At 40.3% G+C, this 26,285-nt stretch overlaps 1 protein-coding gene and 1 long non-coding RNA gene across 11 annotated transcripts; one reads left to right on the plus strand and one right to left on the minus strand.

Moving 5' to 3' along the window:
- The first annotated feature begins 4 nt into the window (after nucleotides 1–4).
- On the plus strand, nucleotides 5–23,898 carry PPIL3 (peptidylprolyl isomerase like 3). Of its 9 annotated transcripts, none has more exons than XM_020971032.1 (8): nucleotides 5–87; nucleotides 2,783–2,819; nucleotides 4,613–4,714; nucleotides 9,311–9,385; nucleotides 10,885–10,978; nucleotides 11,380–11,447; nucleotides 16,310–16,428; nucleotides 20,188–20,762. In XM_020971032.1, the coding sequence occupies exons 2-8, from the start codon at nucleotides 2,817–2,819 to the stop codon at nucleotides 20,312–20,314; spliced, it is 588 nt and encodes a 195-aa protein (XP_020826691.1). In that variant the 5' UTR covers nucleotides 5–87; nucleotides 2,783–2,816; the 3' UTR covers nucleotides 20,315–20,762. The 9 variants fall into 9 exon arrangements, with proteins under 9 accessions (XP_020826691.1, XP_020826721.1, XP_020826701.1 ...); XM_020971042.2 differs by lacking the exon at nucleotides 5–87 and adding an exon at nucleotides 355–463; XM_078147573.1 differs by lacking the exons at nucleotides 5–87; nucleotides 20,188–20,762 and adding exons at nucleotides 470–605; nucleotides 23,800–23,898.
- Nucleotides 22,162–26,169, minus strand: LOC144454842 (uncharacterized). 2 transcript variants are annotated; one of them, XR_013483400.1, is made up of 2 exons: nucleotides 25,315–26,169; nucleotides 22,162–24,594 (listed from the first exon to the last, which is right to left on the minus strand). It is a non-coding gene; the product is annotated as an uncharacterized LOC144454842 (long non-coding RNA). The 2 variants fall into 2 exon arrangements; XR_013483399.1 differs by having other exon boundaries at nucleotides 22,162–24,598.
- Nucleotides 26,170–26,285: the final 116 nt, after the last annotated feature.

Consider the following 26,285-nt stretch of genomic DNA (forward strand, 5'->3'; position numbering starts at 1 on the left):
CTTTTGTGCGTCGGCCTTACTCGCTTCCGGTCCGCTTGTTTTGGGGTCCAAAATCTTCGTTCCTGTTCGAAAGTTTGGAGCCGTAGGGTGAGCCGGTGGAGAAAGGCTGCGGGTTGGGGATGAAGGGAAGGAGAGAGCGCAGTTTGTTGCGGGCCCTGCGCAGACACACAGCGAGGGGAAGGAGGAACGTAGTTTTCACGCCCCTGCCTTCCAGCCGCATCTCCGCTCTCAAGTTAGATAGTTTCGCGAGACTTGGTCTCTCGTTCCCGTGTTTTAAGCGGGAAGTCTCAGTGCGGTTCTGTAGGCTGAGGAGGAGGCGGGGTTGGAGAGGGAGGCTAGGGGAGACAGGCTGGGACTAGAGACGCTTTCAAGGGCGAGGATGAGCCCTGACGGATTGGGTCGGGTCAACAAGTATTTAGCAAGCTCACCACGTCCCAAGCTTGCACCGTACTGGGCGCTGGAGGTACGAAGAAAGGCAAAAAAACAGTATGGCTGCAAAACTCATCCCCTTCCTGCCTGTGATCTTTAGATCGTACCTGGCCCTCTCCTGGAATCCCGACTCACCCGGAGTAAGCAAGGAAAAAGTGTCAGCACAGAATGATAAAGCAAGTAAAATAAAAAGTGGCATATCACAGATTGACAAAGTAAATACAGGAAAAAGTGGTTTATCACGGAATGACAATTTGAGAGTAGGAAGGGACTGAACTGCGGGGAAAGCCTTTTTAATTTTAAATATTCAAGTCTTTAGTAGGAGTGGGCTGTAGTAGGGATCAAATCTGGATGTAGAACCGATTTTTCTTTACTCCTTTAAAGTCAACCTCAGTGTCTTTAGAGAGCTTTTGGTGTGTCTGAGGGACAATGGTTCTCAGACTTTTTGGTCTCTGGATTTCTTTAAAGCTCTTAGCAATTGAGGACCCCAAAGAGCTTTTATTTATGCGGGTTATGGCTATTGATAATATACTGCATTAGAAATTAAAACTGAAAATGTTTAAAATACTCATTTTTAATGTAGTAATTGTAAAATTCATTACATGTTAACATATTTAACATGGTTTTAAAAAATGACAATTTTCTAAAACAAAAAAATTATAAGCATAGCAATGTTTTACATTTTTGCGTATCTCTTTAGTTTCTGGCTTACTGGAAGACAGCTGGATCCTCCTGTTTCGAATTCAGTCTTTTGTAATATGTTGTTTCAATTGAAGTATGTGAAGAGGACCCAGCCTCATGCAGATATGTAGTTGGAAAAAGAAAGGGTTTTTTTAAATGATCTTTTCAGATGTTTACGGATATTCTTTGACACCATACCAGAACTGGTCAAGTAGTAGTTTCTTAAAGGTTAGTTGCAATGTCAATGACCTTTTTGAACAATGTTACATTAAGATCCATTGGTTGGATCTTGCACTTTGAATCTTTTACCCTTGATTTTGTAACATTATGAATTGGTCATTTGGAAAATATTGGTTCAGTGAGTTATGCAGATCTTCCAAATGCTGTAAAAAGATTATGTCATTAATATCACTAGCGTTTTCATCAGAAAAATCTAAGAATTGGGAATTTGTCAAGCTCATGGTGTCAGGTATAAGTACAGTTTTCCAGATGAGATATTAACAGTTTTTGCATTTGCAGTTTTAAATTTTTAATTCGCAGGTCACGTAGCCTTTGGAAAATTCCACTGTATTCTCATGAATGAATGAGAGGGGAAAAGGCAAATACCATCTTCGTATTATTATGAAAATAGTTTTGATACTGCAGGATCTTTTGAAATGTTTCAAGGACCCCCAGGGTCCACAAGATCATGTTTGAGAACCTCGGTATAGTGGATAGAGAGTGAGCCTTAGTCAGAAAGACTTGTGTTCAAATCCTGCTACTGCAATATTGGCTGTGTAACTTTGGGCAAGTTATTTAGCTTCTCAGTGTACCAGGAAACTCTCTTACACTTGTTTTCCTTGTTTCCTTTAAAACAGAACTCAAATACCTCCTGCCTGAGGACTTCCCTGATTCCCTCTAGTTGCCAGTGTTTGCCCCACAAAATTGTCTCTTATTCATATGTATACGTTTACATGAGAAGTAGAATAGCTTAGTAGATAGAGAGCTGGCTTCCCTGTGCTCTAAGCAACTGTCTAAAACTATTAAAAAACAGAGAAAGTGTTAATCTGTGTGAGTAGAGTTTTTCCTCACCCGGGAATTCCCTAGAACAGTGAAAAAACAGGGTTAGTTCCTTTCCCAGTTCTTATACTTATATGTGCATATAGTGTCTTACTGAATAGAATATAAACTTAAGGGCAAGAATTATATCCCCTATACAGTGCTTAGTACATAATAGGTGCTTACTAAATGCTTCTTGATTAATAAGTTGGAGAGCAATTGTGGATAGAATAGAGGGAATTTCCTCACTTGGAAGCTACTTATACTACGAGATCACAGGTCTGGAACAAAGGAAAATTGGAGAGTTTAAAAGATAAAGCAAAATTATTTCCTTTAAAGTGAATCTTTATTAACAGTGGCTTTCTTAGGGGACATACATACATACATACGCATGTGTATCCATGGACACAAACACACCTGGCTTGCATTATGGAACAAATAAAGCAAAGCCCTAGTGGGATTGGATTTGGAGGATGGCTCTCAGAGCTCCCCTTCTTGCTTGTGGTCTTTTCTGCCCTTTCCCTCTAACCATGACTCACTAGAATTGTTGTAAATGTGCTGTTTAAAATAAATAGATATATTTGAATTAAATAAGGAAGGAAAAGTTTGTAAACTTTTTCCCCCTTCTTTTCAGCTTTCTTTTGGACTGCCTGAAATCCACAAGTAGGATGGTGAGTTTTCATAGATTCCTTAAGAAAGTTTTTCTTTCTTTATAATTTTTAACTTAAAGAGTTCAGATGCATAAAAATTCTACTTCTCAATCTATAGGCATGAAACTGGTTGTAGAATTATAGTCATTTTAGAGCCTAAATGGAACCTCAGAGATTATCTAGTTAAACCTGCCCAATCTGACTGGTCTTAGGTAATTCTGTTTAGTTTATGTGATAACTGCCTTTGGCATATAATTGGGCTTTGGAGAGAGAAACTTCATGCTCTTTACCAGAGCTAGGACAGGGGTAGACAAAGTGGGCTGCTGACTAGGTTGACACACAAGGAGTACTTTTTAATGTTACTTGTTGTAAATGTGTATGTTTTTATCAGAAAATGCCATTCTCTTCCCCAGCCCAGGGGATGGCTGAGGGTGATGGCACAGACTCCCACCCCCAGGAGGCTGTGTGTAATCAGGGCCTTGGGGCCTTGGTCTCATATATGGGCTAGGAACAAAGAAATGCTCAAGGGGGAGGTGGGGAGGATCAGGAGTATTCTGAAGGGGAGCCTCCCAGAGAAAAAATAACTTTAGTGAATCAGAAGAATTGTCTAACTAGAGCAGAGCCCTAGGCTGAGCCCAGAAGCTGCTGCTCATCTCAGCCCACCGGATGATTTGGGGCAAACTATGCCTCCTCTCCTTGGGCCTGCAGCCAGCCCGGCTCCCATAGACAGGTGTTGTGAGGATTGAGTCGGTGCATTTCACCAAACCTTTATTGAGGGAAAGTGCTAGACATGGGAGAGACAGAGCTAGGAAGGACACCCTCTCTGCTTTCCCAGAGCTTCCACTCTACTGACCACACGGCTGAATATGACCGGCTTGGAGCAGCCATTGAGTGCCGAGCACACAGTGTGTGGAGTGTTCTTATTAGTCTAACTCACTGCTAAGATGGTATTCAGATAAGTCCACAGCCATGTCCCCTGAGGTCTGGAAAGGAAACCCAGAGGTAGAAGTAGTCAGGCAGGGCAGGGACCTGGGCATTGCCAGTCCTTGTTTCTGAGTGATAGTCCCCAGAGAGCTGCCAGACCGGTTTTTGAGATACATCACAGATCCAGAGCCCCCAAAAAGTATCACGAGAAACAAGAACATCTTACCAGGAGTATCCAGCCAGGAAGATGTCCCCTTCCCTAAGAAGCCCACCATGGGCATGTCCTCCCTACCCTCTCCCATGGCCTGCCTGGTTCCATCCCTTCATTGGACATTCAGCATAGACCTCCTTCCACAGCAAACATCTGATGACTCAATCGCCATTGATTATGTTAACTCCTGCTACGTCCAGAAATGTGCTGAGCTCCGGGGAAGAGACAAACTTGCATAAGACAGGTCCTATCTGCATGGCAGTCACCATCTAGGACAGGGACCTGAAAAGTAACTCTAAGAGTGACACAGGAAAAGAACCACTCCAGTTCTTGCCATGGCCTGGAGCCTTGGCTCCCAACTAGACTGAGCAGGGCCTGCCTTCCTGTCCTTGTCCCCATCCCAAGAGCAGCTGTAGTAGGCACTGCAGTGAGACCCTGGGCCCAGCCCCGGCAGCTGAGGCCCTTGGCCCTCTGAGGCAGCCCTGCTTCTAAGACTGGAAGCCAGAGACCTGGAGTCGAGTCCTGCTGTGTGACCCTAGGCAGGTTACTGAAAGTCTCTGAGCATGTTTTCTCACGAGAAGGAGAACATCATACTTACACATCCTCTGTTGTAGGAGGAAAAGCTTTTTGGAAACCGTGAAGCTGTATTAATGTGTCTCATAATTGTTATTATGGTTAGTTGTTGTCTTTGCTGTCATCAGAGGATCATTTTATCTGTTTGAAAAGAGAAGGATTTTCGGTGGTGCTCGGTTGCTACCAGGGCCCTAAGCAACACAGCAAAGTAAGAGACTTCTCTTTCCTTTTTGTTCTGCTCTTGTATTGTTTTCTTCTAACCTTAGTCCTCATTAACTAAATAAGCATCCAAGAAAAACAAGCAACATAAAAATAATTAGGCAGAAACATATAAGCCCCAATCACATGTTTGTTTTCAAAATGTGTATGTTAACCTAAAAAAGAAAAAATTTTAAAAAATTTATTCAGCCTGCAAAACACACAAAAAAACCCAAAAAACTCTATTCTCCAAGGCATGTAGGTGTTTTGTGCAAAGTTCAGTTCCATGTGTTATTTAACCTTCTAGCACAGAGTGGTCACAGTTTTTGATCCTCTGGTTATTTCAGAGATTTAAGTGTTCCCATCTCTTTCTGTCTATTCTTTAAAGATTGTCCATTTTAGCCACTTCTAGGATTTGGTTATTCTGTTATTTAGGATTTACTTGAATGGTTGTGTAACTTTTGTTTAGCTATTTAGCTTCTTGTCACTTCTAGCTCAAAACTTAACCTTTTCTATTTTTTTAAATTAATTTATTCAGATTTATCAACAATCATTTCCAAAGCTTTTGAGTTTAAATTTTTCTCTCCCTCCCTCCCCAACTCCCTCTCCAAGATGGTACACAATCTGATGTAGGCTATACATATACATTCCTATTAAACATATTTTCACATTAGTGATGTTGTAAGTAAGAATTAGAACCAATAGGAGGAACCACCAGAAAGAGGAAACAAAACTCAACATAAGAAAAAAAAATAGCAAATAGTATGCTTTGACCTGCATTCAAACTCCATAGTACTTTCTTTGGATGTGGATAGCATTTTCCATTACAAGGCCTTTGGAGATGTCATAGATCCTTGTATTGCTGAGAAGGGTTAATTATCAATATTAGTCATGGTACAATGTGACTGTTACTGTGTATAACATTCTCCTGGTTCTGCTCACTTCACTCAGCATCAGACCATAGAAGTCTTTCCAGGTTTTTCTGAAGTCAGCCTGTTCATCATTTCTTATAGCACAGTAGTATTCCATTACTTTTGTGCGGGACAAGTGAAAGTTTCTCATATGAAATGAAAGCTATGCCCCAAAATTTAGTTAAGGCTTTAGCATTAGCTGAGCCTAAGTTTCGTTTTCCTGTAAATCATGTGATGGGGTCATGCATCTGTTGCCCACCCCCTCCCTTGTTTTGTAACCACCACCCCAGCCTTATCTTTGTCAGATAAGGCAGTCTTCTAGCTCCCAAGCTTGTTTTGGGTAAAATGTATCTCTTGGTTTCTGGGTAGAATGTAAGGTCTCTTACCTCAACCAATGAGGATAAAGAAATTCAGGAGGGTGGGATTTTCTTAGAATTGTTTGTCTAGGGGTATGTAACTGCTTGCTTGCTGCTTGTATTCTGCCTCCCTACTCCAGTCCGCCCTAAGTAGGTGATGCCCAATTCTCACGTGAGACTTGCTAGAATAAAACTTCTGTTTCTACTGAGAGAAACCTCTGAATTTTTATTTGGGTAAGTGGTCTCAATCCCACTCATATTCATATACCACAACTTGCTCAGCCATTCCCCACTTGATGGGCATCCTCTCAGTTTCCAGTTCTTTGCCACCACAAAAAGAGCTGCTATAAATATTTTTGTACGTGTGGGTCCTTTTCCCATTTGTTTCATCTCTTTGGGATATAGCCCCAGAAATGCTGTTGCTGGGTCAAAGGGTATGCACATTTTTATAGCCCTTTGGGCATAGTTCCAAATTGCTCTCCAAAATGGTTGGATCATTTCACAACTCCACCAACAGTGTATTAGCATTCCAATTTTCCCACATCCTCTCCAACGTTTATCATTTTCTTGTTTTGTCATGTTGGCCAATCTGATAAGTGTGACATGGTACCTCAGAGTTGTTTTGATTTGCATTTCTCTAATCAATAGGGATTTAGAGCATTTTTCATATGACTATAGATGACTTTAATTTCTTCATCTGAGAACTGCCTGTTCATATCCTTTGACCATTTTATCAGTTGGGAATGACTTGTATTCTTATAAATTTGACTTAATTCTCTATATATTTTAGAAATGAGGCCCTTAACAGAGAGACTGGTTGTAAAAATTCTTTCCCAATTTTCTACCTTCCTTCTAATCTTAGTTGCATTGACTTTGTTTGTGCAAAAACTTTTCAATTTAATGTAATCAAAGTCATCCATTTTGCTTTTCATAATGTTCTTTATCTCCTGTTTGGTCATAGCATTTTCCATCATGAGGCCTTTGAAGAACCTTTTCTACTTTCATCCTTTTGGTTTGATTTTGTGACTGCAGATTTTTGGCGTGGTCACTGATCCACTCTTGTGGCCAGATTGTTGAATTTCCACATGTCTGTGGAATAGTGTAACAGTTTGTGTACAGCTGATTGTTTTCTATAAGGATAAAACTGGCAACTGTAGTTAGAGATTTTCATGAAAAGTTGATCATTAAAGAGAGGAAAAGTGAAAAGTGTGAATGTGGCAAGAGTAGAGTGCTTTTAGGCAGTAATAGAAAGTTAAAAAAAATAACATTTAAACTTTCTATAAGACTATTTAAATTTTTCTTTAATTTTTTTTCCTTTTTTGAGTTAAAAAGCCACAAGATATCCCTTATTTATATTTGTAGGCAGGTTGGGGTAGAAAGAGGGAATTGGGAGGGCAGAAAATAGAAGCTAAATGTGAGTTATAGCAACTTTAATGGAGAAGTTTTTGTTTTGGCTCAAGTGATTCCAAAATGGTCCCTGAAGTGGAGGGGGTGGGGAAGGATGGCAGAGGCGTGAGTGTACACTGGGGACCTTCTTCCTCCAGTCTTCTCCTTTAGGCGTGGGGGAAAAGAGGATGAAAAAAGACATGGGGGAGAGGGGAAAGGAGGAAGGTGACTGCATATTTAAAAGTACAGTTGTATTCACCAAGTTGATCAGCAAGCATTTATTAGGCACATGTTATATGCCAGGCACTTTGTTAAGTGAAAGACTAAAAATAATCTTGCTCTTAAGGAGCTCACAGTCTGCTGGAGAAAGAAGCATTCAAACAACCATGTACAAAAAAGACATATACAGGATAGATCAGAGATAATCAGCAGAGGGCAGGCACTGGCATTAAGGATGATTGGGAAAGCCTTCATGTGGAAAGTGGGGTTTTAGCCAGGACTTGAAGGAAGCCAGGAAGCCCAGATGAGGAGGGAGAGAGTGAAGACTGGACAAGTAAGAGGGCCGGGTTATGAGAGGCTTTGAACTTTAAACTTAAGATTTTATATTTGATCCTAGAGGTGATAGGAAGTCACCGGAATTTATTGAACAGAGGAATAGTGTGATCAGACCAGTGCTTTGGGAAAAGGTCAGTTTGAAAGCTAAGGGGAGGATGGAATGGAGTGGGGAGAGATTTGAGGTAGAGATACCATCCAGCAGCTGTGGCAGTGGTTCAGGTATGAGGTGAGGAGAGCCTGTAACAGGGTGGTAATACTGTCAGAAGAGAGAAGGAGGCATATACAAAAGATGTTAGGGAGGTAGAATCAGCAGGTGACAGATTGTATAGAGAGGATAAGAGAGAGTGAGGAGTTCAAGAGGATGCCTAGGTTGCAAGCCTGGGTGAATGGGAGAAATGGTGTTGTTGCCATACTAATAGGAAAGTTAGGAGGAGGGAAGGTTTTAGGGGAAAAGATGAAAAGTTCAGTTTTGCACATGTGTTTAAGGTTTCTAGGAGACAACCACTTTGATAAGAGTGCAGGGGCAGCTAGGTGGTGTAGTGGGTAAAGTACCAGACCTGGAGTCAAGAGGACCTGAGTTCAAATCCAGCCTCAGACACTTACTAACACTCACTAGCTGTGTGACCCTGGGCAGGTCACTTAACCCCAACTGCCTCCCCCCCCAAAAAAAAAATAAGAGTGTGGATATTAGGAGAGAGCTCAGGGTTGGATAAGAAGATATGAGAATCATCAGCCTAGATAATCACTGAATCCGTGGGAGCTGATGAGATTACCAAGCGAAATAGCACAGGGGGACAAAAAGGAGAGTCCAGGACAGAGCTTTGGAGAATACTCCCAATTAGTGGATGTGAACTAGGTGAATATCCAGCAGAGGAGACTGAGAAGGAACAGTCTCACAGGAAAGAACTTTGAAAGAACTGTTAACATTCACTCATTACAGAGCATCGTGATCTCAGGGATTTGGGAGAACAGGGAGATTTAACTTCAGCCACCTGTGTCGTAAATAGGTGTTATTGCCAGAGTGTGGTAGGGCTATGTTTGAGGGATACCAATCCTGCATTTTTGTTCTTGGAGCATGAAGAGGCTGTTGTGAGCCATGTACTGGTCTTCTGTCCTTATCAGTGTAACTCCCAAAGAGTTTAAGGATGCTTTTTAAATGAATGATGTTGTCATTTTTTTAAAAAAGATACCTACTTAAATAATTTTCTGGAGGCATTAAAACAGCTTTCCTTATTTCCTAAACCTTTTTTTTCTTTTCGGTTGGTCACCTCTGAAGCATCATTATATAATTCTGTTTCTATTTGGATTGTTATCTGAGTTTTTAAGTTGGCAATAATACAGTACATAATGCAATTGAAGAAAATTGATTTATTTTCACGTTCTCTTTCCCCTTTTTAGTCTGTGACATTGCACACAGATGTAGGTGATATTAAAATAGAAGTCTTCTGTGAGCGGACACCCAAGTCATGTGAAGTAAGTATTGAAATTAATAATAACTTGGCTCAGAACACTTTAGTGACGTAGTGGAAAGAATTCTGGATTTGGAGTCGGAGAACGTGGGTTAAGTCCTGTAATTGCCCGCTACTACTTAGGCAAGTCACTTAATTTTCTGGGCCTCAAGTTTCCTCATCTGTAAAATGATTGGGCTGGACTAGATTCGTGGTGTCAAAGTCAAATAGAAATGGATCCTGGGCTGCATATTAACTTAGAAAATCACAAATTAACATTATGTTGTATTTGTATTTATTTTGTTAAAAATTTCCCAATTACATCTTAATCTGGTTCTGGGCTGCGAGTTTGACGCTTCTGGACAAGATGATCTGTAGCATCCCTTCCAGCACTAAGTCTGTGAACCAGTGTAAAGGTGTACAATTCACTGTGAATCAAGGGGCTTTAGTTTTCATGTAGAAAATATAGAAGTAACCAGAACACCAGATTAATGATTTTGCAATGGGTCTTTTGGCTTCTTAAATATCTTGTTTTATGTGTTTATATTTGAGGGAATAGGTCCGATGTTACCATTTAACACCATATTGCATAATTGAGGACTTCATAAATGCCTTTTATGATAAAATGATATTACAGAGATTTCTGTTTGCTATCCTAACCAGTAGGTAGGTAGTAGCTTATCTATCACTTGGAAGTATCATGAGAAGTCCCTGAACTTCTCCAAATTATCAGTGAATGAAGGAGAGCAGCATAAAGGCCACTGCTTGCTTCTGGCACCCAGACTCAGAATAAAGAATCATGGAATTTGAGAATTGGAAGGGACCTTCTTGGGCATCTAGTCCAATCCCTACACAAAAGGCTTGTGTGTCACTGTGACACACCCTGAGAAGTAGACTTTGCTTGTCAAAGGTGGAACAAAGATGACATGGACTCCTCAATGGTAGAAGTGACTTGCATCATAGGATTTAAGAGTATCAGGAATCTTAGTGTCTCACAATTCAGCAAATCTTACACTTTCTGGTCTTAGAGACCCCTTCACACTCTTTGAAATTATCAAGGATCCACCTTGCCAAAGAGTTTCTGTTTATGTGGGTTATGTCTATCAATATTTAATGGATTAGGCATTAAAAACGTCTTAGTATTGTCATGAAAATAGTGTTAATATTGAGAACCTCCTGAAAGAATATAGGGATCCCTACTGCTTTCTGAACCACCCTTTGAGAACCACAGGTCTAGTTCAACCCCCTTATACAGAATAGGAACCTGAAATCTTGTCTTCTACTTTATTTTCTGTAGAAAATACACAAACACGATTGTAATGTTGTACGAAAAAATATTTTGCAGTTATTTCAGTTGCTTATTGACAAGAATTAAGTATAAACTACAATGAGCATCCAGATTAATGCCTGAAATGTACATTTTAAATCCATCAGCCATAGTGTTTGAGGAATCAAGTGTTTTTATTTAATTTTTAAAACATCACTGCTATAGAATTTCCTAACTTTTATTTTCATATTCTTTAGAATTTTTTGGCTCTTTGTGCTAGTAATTACTACAATGGGTGTATATTTCACAGAAATATCAAGGGTTTCATGGTACAAACAGGAGATCCAACAGGTGAGTGCTTTAATTCATTACCAGCTTTCTACCTGGGAATGAAGGGGGAAAAGAAAAATCATCCTAAGTGTAGAGGCTGGGATTTTTTGTATTATGCTGTAGTGTGTTATCAAAAAAATGTCTAAGAGTCCAGTAGGTACTGTTTTAGTAAGTAGTCTTTAAAGTGAATTATTCTTCTTGTTATTTGGGTGGCGTTTCATTTTCATTGATTAGTTCATATATTACAATTTTACAAGGTGAGATAAACTATCTGGACATGTTAGTTTGCAGTCTGTTAAGATGGATCATTTTAAAAGCTTTAGGGTCTTAATACCTCATTTTCTTCCTCCTAAAAATAACTTTCTCTCCTCCCTTTTTTCTTTTAAAAACTTGAACCAAATATTAATTTTATTGTACTGCAGGTTCTGGAAAAGGAGGCAACAGTATCTGGGGCAGGAAATTTGAAGATGAATACAGTGAATACCTTAAGGTATCTCTCTATTCTTCAGTATTATTCTGGTACCTTAGGTTTCTCACTATTAGAAGTTGGAGACTTTCAAACTGAATTAACTCATTAGATACAAGTTAGCATGATTTTGTAAGTATGAATTTTGGATAGTTTCTTTTGCATATTTCATGACTTAATGGCTGTGATTAAACTTAACATAGGTTAGTGCTTGACCTTGTCCTATAATGTAACCCTGCAATTTATTATTATTGTTATTTTTATTATATTAGTGTTGTAGTGGATAGAATGTTGGGCCTGGAGTTAGGAAGACTCATCTTCCTGAGTTCAAATGTGGCCTCAGAAACTAACTGTTTGACCCTGGGCAAGTCACTTACCCATGTTTGCCTCAGTTTCCTCATCTGTAAAATGAGCTAGAGAAGGAAATGCAAACTACCCTAGTATCTTTGCCAAGAAAATCCCAAATGGAGTCACGAAGAGTTGGACAGGATTGAAAAATGACTGAACATTTATTATACTTTTTGCTTATCAGTCAAAATTTTATATTAGATTGGCACATCTTGTTCCCATTTAAGCTTTGCAGATATACTAGTATATCTACATATAGTATATTAAATACTATTTTGTACCAAACCTCTCAAGGACAGTTTCAGTGTATTTCAGTTGCTGCTAGATGGTATCTTCTTTAAAAAAAAAAGTTAACATTCTGATGCATGTATGGGAATGCTCTTTTTTTGAGGTTTTAAGTTCAAATTAAAAAACAAAAATTAAAAGAAAAAATAAATACTTTGCCGAGATGCCTTGAAGAATTTCCCCCTTTAAATTAGAATATGAAAATCATTAAACGCTATCTACTAGCATCAATATAAACTGAGGATATTGAGTTATTCCATTGCATTAAGTATTGCTGTGTCTGATACTAGAGCTTATAGACACGAGTCTTTTCTCATTATTTTATATCCTGTTCGTAGCATTTGATCATTCATTAAACTGATAGAACCACTCCTTCATGGGTCTCTTGTAGTTAGTGGGTTCTGCTAGAAATAAAGTCACCACTGGGAGTTACCAGCTCCTTGAAAGATATCCCCTTGTTATTGGAACCTGAGGCTTCTCCTCCCTTGCTTTCTATCTTTGTGCCCTTGGGCAAGTCACTTAATCTCTAACCCCCCCAGAGAGCTCTCAGATGGGATGTTTAAAATGTTAGAGAGAGAGAAAGAAAGAAAGAGAGGCAGCTAGGTGGTGCAGTGGATAGAGCCCCTGCCCTGAAGTCAGGAGGACCTGAGTTCAAATCTGGTCTCAGACCAAACACTTCACAGTTACTAGCTATGTGACCCTGGGCAAGTCACTTAACCCCAATTGCCTAAAAACAAAACAAAATAAAAAAAAACCAAAATGTTCAAGATACATAATTTCTGGGTAGTCATTTTATTAATACTGATAGCATTTTAATAAAAGGTCAGTGGCGCTCTCCAAGGCCAAAGACAATTATGGCAGCAGGCTCACAGTTCATGTGCCCTTTGAGTGGGGTATTCCTGAGGGTGACAGTCAGCTCTGATTGGCTAACAATGAGAGAATCAGTGTCAATGAGGGGCTGGACCTATTCTAATTAACTTTGATTATGTCATTTACTTCTGAATTACCCCCAGCCTTGGGCATTCTATTCAAAGAATTTATCCCCTTCCAGATCTTGAGTAGAGCACCATGGCTTCCCCACTTGGATGGGGTCTGAAAAAAATTAAGAAAGTTAATGCAATCTCACTGTCAGTAAGTCCTTCAAGAGAATGAACTTTGAAATGAGGACTAAGAAAAAAAGGGGGAACTCTGGATCTTTGCAGATCCTTGGTTATTAATAATCACTTCTCTCACAGACGAGTTGCAGAGAAGGTTACGAGCTGCCTTGGTAGCCAAGGGAGTTATTCATGATGAGCTGCCTGTACTAGTGAAATCACAGGTCTGATTTTTTAAACAAAGGCAGTCCATAAATGTGAGCTGTTATTAATACATTGAAACTTCATGGTAACATTCTTCTCCAGTTTCATGACATTGAACAACTTGCACTGGACTCCATTAGCTCCCATCTCTTCCAGGAGGTTGCCCTTTTGATCATCATCTCTGCCTAATGATAGATTTTTTTTTTTATTCATTGACTCTTTCTATTTGCTCATGGTGTTTGCTTTTTTCCTGGCCTTTAAAGAGATTGAGCTCTCCTGCTGGGGAGCAGGGGGCCCTGACCCAAGGTTCTTGTGCTGGGAACCCAGGGCCTGGTCATTGGCTTTGTGTGCTGAGGCCTCTGATGCTGGTAGTTGGAGGCTGTAGGGTTCTGGCAGCTTACCTGGTGTTGGGCTGGAATCAGCAACACTGGAACTCTAGGGGTAGGATTGGGTAGTCTGGCCCCTGGAGATTTCCTGCTCACTGTGCCTTTCCTTCCTTTCACTGTCTTCAGTTGTCTTCAGCTCCTTTCAGCTCCTTTCAGATGGATGTTGCAGGATGTTTATCCACCTGGGGCCCCTTGGAGCATTGCTTCTCTTAGTTTTGCTGAGGCACTGGGAGGCTTGGTTGCTTTAGAATGCCCAGGCACCTGGTGGTTTTTTGAGCTGGTTTCTTCTGGGTTCCTCTGCCCTTACTGAGGCACTTGGGGGTCTAGGTGTTGGTGTTTGCCTGCTCCACCGCCTGGGTTTCAGGTGTGCTGAGGTGGGGCTTTCTGCTAGCTTGCTGGGATGCCTCCCGTTCTATACTACTCTCCTTCTCCCAGGGCAAGAGGGGCCTTTCCTGGTTAATCCCTCAAGCTACCTGGGCTACCAGACTGCTGCATCCTGTCTTTCTTCTGGTCCAGCTGTTCCAGGGTTTTTCCTGGGGTGATATTTTCCGGGCTTTCAGAGGTTAATAAGGGACAGTAAGAGCGACTTACTTCTTTCTCCGTCATCTTGACTCTTTCTTGAGACTACCTACAGACATGCCCAGTGTCTTCCCAGTTCTTAAAAAAGACCTTCACTTGGCCCTGCCATCCCCTCCAGCAGTTCACCATATCTGTCTTCCCTGTCATAGCCAAATTTTTAAAAAAAGAGACTTCTGATCATTGCCTCTACTTTCTCTTCTCCCACTCACTTATTGACCCCTTTCATTCTGATTTCTGTCCCACCACTCAACTGAAATTTTGGTCTCCAGAGTTGCCAGTAATCTCTTTTTTGGTAAATTCAGTGGTTTTTCCTCAGCCTTCTTGACCTCAATCCAGCTCTTGATCCTGCTGACAAGCTCCTCCTTCATCATGTCCTTTCTCCCTTGGTTTTTGTGACATTGCTCTGTCATGGTTCTTTTTCTCCCTGGAAGACCAACGGGTCTTCTTTTAACGTTCCTCATCCATGTCCCGTCCTTTATTTATGGGTGAAGCCCAGGTCTCTGTCCTGGGCCCTCTCATCTTTTTTTCTCTGTTCACTCTCTTTGAGATCTCATCAGCTCCCATGGATTGAGCTGTCATCTCTATTTATATAATTCCCAAATCTGTATATCCAGCCCTCATCTCTACTCATCTCCAGGCTTACATCTCTAAATTCCTGCTGGACGTCTTCTCCCAGGTATCCCATAGGCATTTCAGACTCGGTATATCCAAAACAACTTACTTTCTTCCCTCCTAAATCCACTTCCCTTCTTTCTACCTACATCACAACTATCTTAGTTGGAGTCCTCATCTTTTCTCACCTGAACTTTTGTAGTAGCTCCTAACTGATCACCCTGTCTCTAGACTCTCCTCTCTCTAATCTGTTCTCCACATAGGTGACAAATTGATATTCCCAAAACATTCACCTGACCACGTGACTGCCTGCTGTAGAAGCTACTTTGGCTCCAGATTGCCTTTAGGATAGAATATAAATGCTTGCTTGGCATTTAAAGTCTTTCAGTCTCTAAGCAAATCATTAAGCACCTAATATGTGCCTGTAGTTAACGCTAAATGCTAGGAATACAAAGGCAAAAAAATTGTCCTTGCAATTAGGGAAAAAACAGGAAATAATTAAGGGAGGAAGGGGCTAGAAACAAGAGGAAATAGGAGAGGCTTCCTGTAGAAGGTGAGATTTTAGTTGGGATTTGAAGGAAGCCAGGAGGCAGAAATGAGGAAGGAAAGTATTCTAGGCAAAGGCTTTTTCTTCAGGTTCACCAGATTTAAAGGATAAAGTACAAATACCCATTTGGCATCTAAAGCATTTAAATCTATCACATTCTGGCTCCAACCTATTAGCTGATTACCCATTATTCTCCTTTAGCTGAGCTCACCATACTTCAGCTAACTGTCCCAGTTGTTCCTTGTATACAGTATCCTCTCTGACCTTCAGGCCTTTTCACAGGTTGGCCATGCCCGAAATGCTGTCCTTTCTGCCCTCTACCTCTTGAAATCTCTATCTACCTTCACGGCTCAGATGAAGTGCCACCGCCTTCAAGAGGCCTTTGTTCTGTATTTGCTTTTTTGTGAACATGTAGAAAATCCCTCAGTAGAAAATAAGTTCCTCGGGGGCAGGGACTTTTATACTTGTGTGGTTGTGTTCCTAGTGTTCAGTACATGCTGGGCTTGGTGACGGACTACATAGTAACATCCTTTGAGTTATTCAATTAACACTCTGATATTCTCATCCACTTTTTAAAAATACCATTATGTGATTATTATGTATTATAGAATTTCAGAATTTTTTAGTCCAATTCCTACTCCCCAAAGAAGAGTTCGTCTAGTTTAGTCCATTTTATAAGGGATAAAGGTAAAGTAATTAAAGCTCAAGGTGGTAAGGGGATTTGCCTCTGTTTATGTAGCTCATTAGTGGCAAAGCATGTTTATCTCAGGCCTAAATTCAGAGTACTTCTTAATAAATATGATTAAATTGATATTTTTGATGGTCTCTTAGCACAGCGTTCGAGGAGTTGTATCCATGGCTAATAATGGCCCAAACACCAATGGATCACAGTTCTTTATTACTTATGGCAAGCAGCCTCATTTGGACATGAAGTATACGGTGTTTGGAAAGTGAGTATTCTAGACACTGTTTTTTGAGTTTCTTTTGAGTAAGGATACACCAGGGTACTTAAAATACAGCACAAACCAATACCATCATTTTCAAAGAGCCTCTTGTTACTTACAAACCAATGGAAAACCAGTTATTTAGGTGTTTATTGTGCACATTTTCTCCCTCTGCCATACACGTATGTATATGTATATATATGTGTGTGTATATATATCTATATATACACACATGTACATATATATACACAGAGAGAGAGAGAGACTCTGTGTGTGTGTGAGAGAGAGAGAGACAGAGACCAAGAGATTCTAGTGAGATTAAATTTTAGGATTTTTATGGTTCTCTTTAGAAATAAAATTTAAATATCCACCTCCCAGGAATTTGAGATATCTCATGGGTTTCCTTATATAAGTAAGAAAAGTTATATCACTCTTAACCATCTTGGATAAAGCTGTAATCCTAACAGAACTTTAGTTCAGGGGTTCTTAACCTGAGATCCAGGGAATTTTTAAAAAAATAATTTTGACAGGAGGTGGAGTCAAGATGGCAGACAAAAGGCAGTGACTGATCTGAATTCTCAAAACCCCTCCAAACACCTTCAAATAATGCCATAAAACAATTGCTGGAGCAGCAGAACCCACAAAAGGACAGGATGAAATAATTTTCCAGCCAGAAACAATTTAGAAGGTCAGTGAGAAAGGTCTGTCCTATGGGTGAGAGTGGAGCACAGACCCAGCCTTAGCAAACCAGGAGCAGGTGTTGGGAGCCACTGAATTAGCAGTGGCAGCAGCTGCTTGCAGAGCTCTTGGCCAGCAGACAGTAAGGGGGTCAGACAGCTGATCAGAAGTAGATTACAGGGGTGTCTTTGCTAGCACTAGGGCAGGATTCTGTTGCTTTTCCCATACACTGTTCCAGAGCGAAGTCCTGGGTGGCAGTCCCAGGGCCAGGAGGAGCACTAGCACACTAAAGCTTGCAGCTGTGGTGGAGCAATAGCCCTTCTTGCAGAAAAGAGTGTTTGTGGTCACTCACAGACCAGAGCACAGGCTGGAGACGAGTAAACACACCTGTCTTTAGATCATACCATCTTGGAAGAACTGAAAATTTATAAGTCCCTAGAAGTATCTCTGAAAACAGCTACACCAAAACCCCTGAAACTTGGGACAGTGCATCCTCCACCCTGGAAGCAGAGCCCTACTTTAACAAAGAGTTAAGTAGGGGCAACTAGGTGGCGCAGTGCATAGAGCACCGGCCCTGAAGTCAGGAGGACCTGAGTTCAAATCTGGCCTCAGACCAAACACTTGACACTTACTAGCTGTGTGACCCTGGGCAAGTCACTTAACCCCAGTTGCCTAAAAAAATTTGAAAAAAAGAATTAAAAAAAACAACAAAGAATTAAGTCAAGAAATAGGCTGGGAAAATTGAGCAAACAACGGCAAAAAATTCTGACTGTAGAAAGTTACTGTGGTGACAAGGAACATCAAAATATACACTCAGATGAATAAGAGAATAAGGGATAAGAGAAAGGGGGGGCAAGGTAATAGAAGGGAGAGCATATTGGGGGAGGGGGTTGTGAGAAACAAGACACTTGAGGAAGGACAGAGTGAAAATAGAATAAATGGGGGGAAATAGGATGAAGGGAAATAGTTAGCAATAGTAATTGTGAAAAAAATTTTGAAGCAAGTTTCTCTGATAAAGGCCTCATTTCTCAAACATATAGAGAACTGAGTCAAATTTATAAAAATAAGAGCCATTCCCCAATTAATAAATGATCAAAAGATATGAACAGTTTTCAGATGAAGTAATCAAAGCTATCTGTCGCCCTATGAAAAAATGCTGTAACTCACTATTGATTGGAGAAATGCAAATTAAAACAATTCTGAGGTATTACCTCATACCTATTAATTGGCTAATAGGATAGAAAAAGAAAATGACAGATGGTGGAGGGTATGTGGGAAAAATGAGACATCAATGCACTGTTGGTGGAGGTTGTGATCTAATTCAACCATTCTGTAGAGCAATTTGGAACTGTGCCCAAAGCAATATAAAAACCTTTGACTTAGTAATACCACTACTAGGTTTATATCCCAAAAGAGATTTAAAAAAAAAAAAGAAAAAGGACCTACATGTACAAAAATATTTATAGCAGCTCTTTTCTGGTGGCAAAGAATTGGAAATTGAGGGTTTGCCTGTCAGGGAATGGTTGAACAAATTGTGGAATGTGATTATGATGGAATACTGTTGTGCTATAAGAAATGATGAGGAGGATGCTCTCAGAAAAACCTGGAAACACTTACATGAGCTGATGCAAAGTGAAATGTATTGTGGACAAAGTAACAGCAATATTATAAGATGATCAGCTGTGAATGACTTAGCTATTTTCAGCAATACAGTGATCCAAGACAACTCTAAAGGACTTATGATGAAAAATCCATCCCCAGAGAAAGAACTGATGGTGTCTGAATATAAATTGAAGCATACTTTTTTTAACTTTATTTTTCTTGAAGGGTTTTTTTGTTTGTTTTCTCTCAGAACATGACTAATATGGAAGTGTTTTGCGTGACTGCACGTGTATAACCTATATTGAATTGCTTGTCTTCTAAATTGGGGGGGAGGGGTGGAGAGAGAGGAAAGGAGAGAATCTGGGATTCAGAGTTTTAAAAATGAATGTTAAAAATTATTTCTTCATGTAAGTGGGGGAAAATAAAATAATGAATTCAAAAAATCTATCTTTTGATAATATATGTCAGTATAATTAGTTTCCTTTGTAATCCTATGGATTTTATTTTATGCATTTAAAAGGCATCCATAGGCTTCACTAGATTGCCAAGGGCATCTGTGATGCAAAAAAAAGTTTAAAAACGTGTGCTCCTAAGTTGACATGGGGCATTTCTTTTCTCTCTGTTTCTGGCATTCAGAATTTGTATTTTCCTGTTTTCTATTGTCTCTTTTCATTCTCTTCAACCTAAATTTAGAGCTGCTCAGTGCAAGTACGATAGTTCCACATGTATCAGTGGAATAAATTTACAAAATAAAATGACATCTGCCTTTTCCTACTTCAGGAAATTTAATGAGCTTCATTAACCTTATAGCTGATTGTAATAATGTTGATACTATTTTATATTTGTGTGCATTTGGTTTAAAAGCTACTCTGTTTTATGTATTTGTCCCATGTGTGACCATCTAGAGTAACTACTAGCTACGAATGAAGGTAGAATGCTGTATTCTTGAGCTGCAGTAGGAACTTTTTACACCTATTGCTTGTAGTTGACCAAGAATATAAAAGTTTGGAGGCCTGAACTTTTGCCTTCTACTATATATATATGTGTGTGTGTGTATGGGTATGTATATATTCACATATATACACTGTAGTATAGGTCTATACTCTATATATAGATCTATATACTACAGATAGATAGACACTGCAGTAAGAAAGCAGATCAAAATTAAACCAAATTTTTTGCTATGTTTGTGCCTGAGTTGTGTCATATACAAAAATATAAGATGTGAGCTTTACTCTCAAGGACACTGAAGTTCAGAGAAAAGAAGTTACACGCACATAATAAATTGAACAATAACAAGTTGAAATCAATTTTTTAAAAAACCTCAGCAGCAGTTTTATTACAGAAGTAGATGAGCTATCACAAGGCGTGATGTGACTAATTGCCACATGAATTATAATAGGAATTATAATTGCTAGAGGAATTAAAAAAACCATGAATTTATCATTCCAAAAGAATTTTCATGAATGTTCTATTTTCTTTTAGGGTAATAGATGGCCTAGAGACTTTGGATGAACTAGAGAAGCTGCCAGTAAATGAAAAGACTTTTCGGCCTCTTAATGATGTACACATTAAAGATGTTACCATTCATGCCAACCCATTTGCTCCATAACTATAATGTATTAGACAAAATTCTGTCAAGCTCAACACAGGAAACACCTCATTCTTGTTCACTGCTTCATTATGCCACAGACTCCATCTTTCTACTTGTTTCCCAATAAGGAGTTAAGACAGCTGGTTTTTTGTAAGGAGAGGGGTATGGGCCCTTCAAGCTAATTCTGCAAAACTTGTCCACTATGAAATGATGGAAGGAAGAAAAGCTGAACCAGAACAGTACAAAACACCATGACCCTGTGCTTATTACTTTTCTGTCTCTAGAAAATATTTATGAGAACAATTCATACATGTATTAATGGCTTCCTTCATGAAAGTATGTAAAAGAAAAAGTCTAGTTTTCAGAAGTGACATACTACAGAAAACGATATCTTCACAGCTAATAATAAAGTGTATTGTTAGATTTGTTACTCTTTAAAAAAACAAAATAAAACAAATGCACACAACTTGGGAAAAGTTTTATCTTTTTTAAAAATTTCTGAGCCTCTTATAAAACAAGTTGTTTACTTTTCTCATAAAAGTCAATTTTTGTGGAAACAGTATTTTAGACTTTCAGGTTTATAAATAAATTTAAATTAAGTAATGCATAAGTTTTACCCAGAAATATATTAAGCCTCTAGATTTAAGAGCTAGCAGTGAATAATCAAAATATCATACATGCAAATATTATCTTATGCTATAAGATAACAGAAAACATTAATATTTATCTATCTCAATAGTTATAGGTAGACAATTTAATTTATTCTCATAAAATTGTAATTTACATCCTTGTCATTAAAGCTGAATCAAACTTCTGGCAATGGCTTTGTGGAGACAGATAGGGTGCTGGTCAGAAAAAGCAGGACTAATCCTGCCAATGATACAAGCCATGTGGCCACAAAACCTTAAACAAGGCTCTTAACCATCCAAGTTCAAATCCAGCCTCACACTTACTAGCTGCCGAGCTTGGGCAAATCACTTAACTTCTGTTTCCCTCAGTTTCAATCCCTCAGTTTCAATCAATCCATAAACATTAATTAGGTACTTACTGTGTGCTGGACATCGTGCTAAGCTTTGCAACACAAAAAGAGGCAAAAAACCCAGTCCTTTTCCTCAAGGACCTCACAATCTAATTGGAGACGACAAACAAATACGTACAAATAAGCTATATGTAAGAAAAATAGGAATTAGAAGAGAGAAGGCATTAGAGTTAAGAGGGTTTAAGAAGGCTTCCTGTAGAAGGAAGGATTTTAGTTGGGACTTAAATGAAACCAGGAAAGCCAGTAGGCAGAGATGGGGAGGCAAAGTGTTCTAGGCATAGGGCATTCTAGGCCAGTGAAAATGCTTGGAGCTGAGTGGTGGAGTGTCTTGTTCCTGGAACAGCCAGGAGGCCAGCGTTACTGGATTGAAGAGTATGTGGTGAGGAGTAATGTGTAAGAAGATTGGAAAGGTAGGGGTGCAGGAGAAGGTTATGAATTACTTTGAACACCAAACAGGATTTTGTATTTGATCCTGAAGGTCATTGGGAACCACCACAGTTTGCTGAGCAGAAGAATGAAAAGGTCAGACTTCTGCTTTAGGAAAATCACTTCAGTGGGTGAACAGAGGATGGATTGGAGTGGGAGGGCTTGGGAGGCAGACACCCTCCAGCAAGCTGTTGCAACAGCCGAGATGTGAAGTGATGAGGACTTATACTAGAATGTTGGTAAGGTCAGCAGAGAGAAGAGGGGTGTATACAAGAGATGTTGCAGAAATGAAATCCAAAGACCTTGGCAACAGCTTGGATATGGGAGGTAAGAGATAGTGAGGAGTCTAGGATAAATCCTAAACTTTGAGCCTGTGACATTTAAAAAATTCAAGAGATAATTTCTTGGTAATTAGTCATTTTATTAATAATGCCAGCATTTTAATAAAAGGTTAGTGGCACTCTCAAATGCCAAAGACCCCTCATGGTGGTGGGGTCACAGCTAATATACCTTTGGAAGAGAGGTGTTCCTGAGGATGGCAATCAACTCCAATTGGCTAATAAAAAGAGAATGAATATTATAATTAGGGGCTGGACCTATTCTAATAAACTTGTATTATGTGTATATAGTCTATGGGCTATAGAGAAAGGGAGGAACTCTGGATCTCTCAACATCCCTTTTGAGCTCTTCCAAGGCCTGGGACTGATTCATATTTTTCTTGGAGGCTTTGGATGTAGGAGCCTTGACTTTGTTGTCTTCTTCTGGTTGTATATTTTGATCTTCTTTGTCACCAAAGTAAAATAATATAGTCTGACTCTTTTTGCGCTGCTTGCTCATGATCCCAGCCAATTACTTGAGTTTTAAACTGTTTGTTAAGGTAAGAGTCTGCTTCCAATGTGGAGAATGTACTGTCCCCAAGCTTCAGGGGTTTGTATAGCTGTTTTCAGAGATACTTGTAGGGACCTGTAAATTTTCAGTTCTTCCAAGGTGGTATGATAAGGGGTGAGGTGTTTACTCCTTTCCTGGCCTGTGACCACAAGTATTCCTTTCTGTCCCGTAACTGTGAGGAGGGGTTTCTCTCCACAGCCACTCCAAGCTCCACCATGCCAGCACTCCTCCTCACCCCAGCACCGCCGCCCAGAACTGTGACCCAGATCCACACACAGGCAAAGCAAGAGATTCCTGCCTCAGCACTGGCAAAGAGATCCCTGCAGTCCCTCTCTGATCATCCACTGGATTCCCATTCAATCTGTGGGTGGGAAGCTCAGGAAGCAGCTGCCCCCTAGAGGACCACGCTCTTGGGGAATGAAGCTGAGACCCCGCCTTCCTTTCTCAGCACCAAAAGAGACTTTTCCCACTGACCTTCTAAGTTGTCTTTGGCATTCGTGGGTTGAGGAGTCTGGAAACCTCCACAGCTGCCGGTGATTCAGTCCTCTAAGGCCTGCTCCCAGGTTTGTTGCGGCCTGCGTGCCCACGCTGCGCTGCGCTCCTAGCCCGGTTGCGATACACCTTTCTGATCAATCATCCAGGTTGTCTTGGGCAGGAAATTTGTTTCACTCTGTCTTTTTGTGGGTTCTGCTGCTTCAGAATTTGTTTAGAGCCATTTTTTATGAGTATTTGGAGGGGTTTGGGGGAGAGCTTAAGCAAGTCACTGCTTTCACTCTGCCACTGTGGCTCTGCCCGCCCCTGGATCTCTCCAAATCATTGGTTATTAATAATCATTTCTCTCAAGCCTGAGGAATTTGGAGGATGGTGTTGCCATCTACAGTAATAGGGAAGGTAGGAGCTGGGGAGGGTTTAGGGGGAAAGATACTGAGTTCTGTTTTGGACAGGTTAAGTTTAAGAAGTGTACAGGTTGATTGGTTCCTCCTAGAACTTCTAATGGAAGGAGAAGACCAAGGCCAAAGATGTCTTCACCCCTCCCTGGACTGTACTGCCGACTCATTTCCACAGGACTTTTGTTGCTATGCCCCCATCCTGGCATGTTTTCCATCCCCATGTCTTTCAGCTCCTTTTTGCATATTGTCTCCCCTGTTAGAACGTAAGTTCCTGGATACAGATTGAAGTGAGCAGAACCAGGAGAATATTGTACACAGTAACAATATTATATGATGAAGAGCTACGAATGACTTAGCTATGCTCAGCAATACAATGATCCAAGATAATCACAAAGTACTCATGATGAAGAATGCTACTGGCATCCAGAGAAAGAACTAAGGAGTCTGAATGCAGATTGAAACATACTATTTTCTCTTTTTTTGTTTTTGTTTTTTCCTTTTTTGTGGTTTTTCCCTTTTGTTCTGATTCTTCTTTCACAACATGACTAATGTGGAAATAAGTTTCATATGATTGTACATGTGATGGGGTGATGGGACTTGGACCCCTAAAAGGAAAAGACCATGCTTTGAAAGAACTCAGTGTCTGGATTTTCCCACACAACCCAGTCCCCTCTCCCCACTACCATCAGGCCCATCTCAGCCCACCTAGATACTCAATAGCCCTTTCACTGTGGCTCTCTGATCAACCTAGACCATTTAACTCCTTTCATTGTCTGTATTTGGCCCAGCCCAGGCTATTTATCACTCCTTAATCCCATCCAGATCTTCTCACTGTCTTTTTTTTGCACATAAATATTAGTCTAACCCCCATTAAATTGCAGATTCACTAGGAATTCTGCCTTTTCCTTATTGGAGTTACAATATACTGCTCCCTTGACTGAAAGAAGTCTTGAGGGCTCAAATTCTTTCTAGGCAGACTTACCCTGTATCCTTACATTTCAAGGTTCCCAGCACTCCAAACGGCAACATATATATAGCCTATATCAGATGGCTTGCTGTCTTGGGGAGGGGGGAGGGGAGACAGGAAGGGAGAAAAAAAATTTAGAACTCAAAATCTTATAAAAGTGAATACTGAAAATCATCTTTACGTGTAATTGGAAAAAAATAAAATACTGTTAAGTGGGAAAGAGAAAGACTGATATCTGCATATTGACTGAAGCGTATTATTTTTCTTTCTCTTTCTCCCTTCCTTCCTCCTTCCCTTTCCTTCTAAGCCTTCTTGCACAAAATGGCTAATATGGAAATGTTTTACATGACTGCAGATATATAACCTATATCAGATTGCAGGAGGGTGGAGGGGAGGGAGGAAGGGATAGAACTAGAACTCAAAACTTTAAAAAAAAAGAATGTTAAAAATTGTTTTTACATTGGGAATGTTAGAATTGGGGAAAATAAAGTATTATTTTTTTTTTAAATGTGAATTCCTTGAGCTTCCTGGAAGGGACTGTCTTTCTGCTTTATTTGTATTTTCACTGACTAATGCTTACTTGGCAGGTGTTAAGCCCTTAATAAATGCTGACTGTTCTTAACACCTAGTCAGATTGAGCACTCTGCCTAACATTTACATTTAAATCTGTCTCTAGTTAACTCCTGGCCTCTTTGTGTCAAAGGCAAATTTTACTGGAATTGTTTGGGTAACAAAACAGCAGATTTGTGGATAGATAAGTATCTAGAGAGAACACAGAAGAAACAGCTGACCTTTTCTGGCTACTTACCTCAGCCTAGGCCAGGGGTGGGGAACCTTGGCCTCAAGCCCACAGGTGGCCTTCTAGGTCCTCGGTGCAGCCTATTGACCGAGTCCAAGTTTTATAGAACAAATCCTTTTATTAAGGATATTTGTTCTGTGAAGTTTCGATTCCTCACCCCTGACTAAGTCTTCCGAGCTGACTTGCCCGTAGAGCCAGAGCGTCCTCCATATCTCCCTTCTCTGCCACAGCTCAGTCTTCTCTTTGCTCCTTATAGGCTTGGTGGTAATGCTAGGCTGGTTTCAGGAGTTGACATCTATAACTTGACCTCTGGATTGTAAATGGCAACTATGCGCATCAGGACATGATAGTTCTGCTGGTACAAGATAGTCCTGTTCATACAAGGGAAATTCAGCTTGTTCTTGTAACAGGGAGAGAGTTTGCCTCACTAGGCCCACTCTTGAGTCAATTCCAGAGATAGGGTCTTTGGTCTGGAGGGAAACTATCAGGGACAGTGTTTCTGAGGCCAGGGAGAAACTGGGATCCAAGCACTCCATCAATGATGACTGCTCCCTAGTTTAATTTAAGATCTGATTCTTCTCTAGGATTGCAAGACAACTCCCCTCAAGGAAAAGGTCAGTTCCAAGGGGATTTTAGCTGGCAGATATCCAAGAGAGCGTTTTCCTAGTCTTTTCTATGTCTGCCTGGCCCTGCCCCAAACTAATCCACACTTTAGCCTTGCCAGTTCAATCAATTTATAAACAGTTAAACTAGGTGCCAGGTACTAATCTGATTGCAACAAAGAAACTGAAGAGACAAGCTGCAGAAATCCACAAGAAAAAATCTTTGTGCACACGCGCAGATCCAGTCTGCAAGCTCCGCCCATTCCCTACGCTAGCCACCACCCTTCACTCACGTCCCCCCCTCACAGGTCACCGCCCCGCCCCCTGGGGCGGGGCCAGTGCGCCTGCGTCCTTATTGTTTTCGAGAACATTCCTGAC

Source organism: Phascolarctos cinereus, unplaced genomic scaffold (assembly GCF_003287225.1).
Source record: "Phascolarctos cinereus isolate Bilbo 61053 unplaced genomic scaffold, phaCin_HiC Scaffold_7;HRSCAF=346, whole genome shotgun sequence".
Classification (NCBI taxonomy): Eukaryota; Metazoa; Chordata; class Mammalia; order Diprotodontia; family Phascolarctidae; genus Phascolarctos; species Phascolarctos cinereus.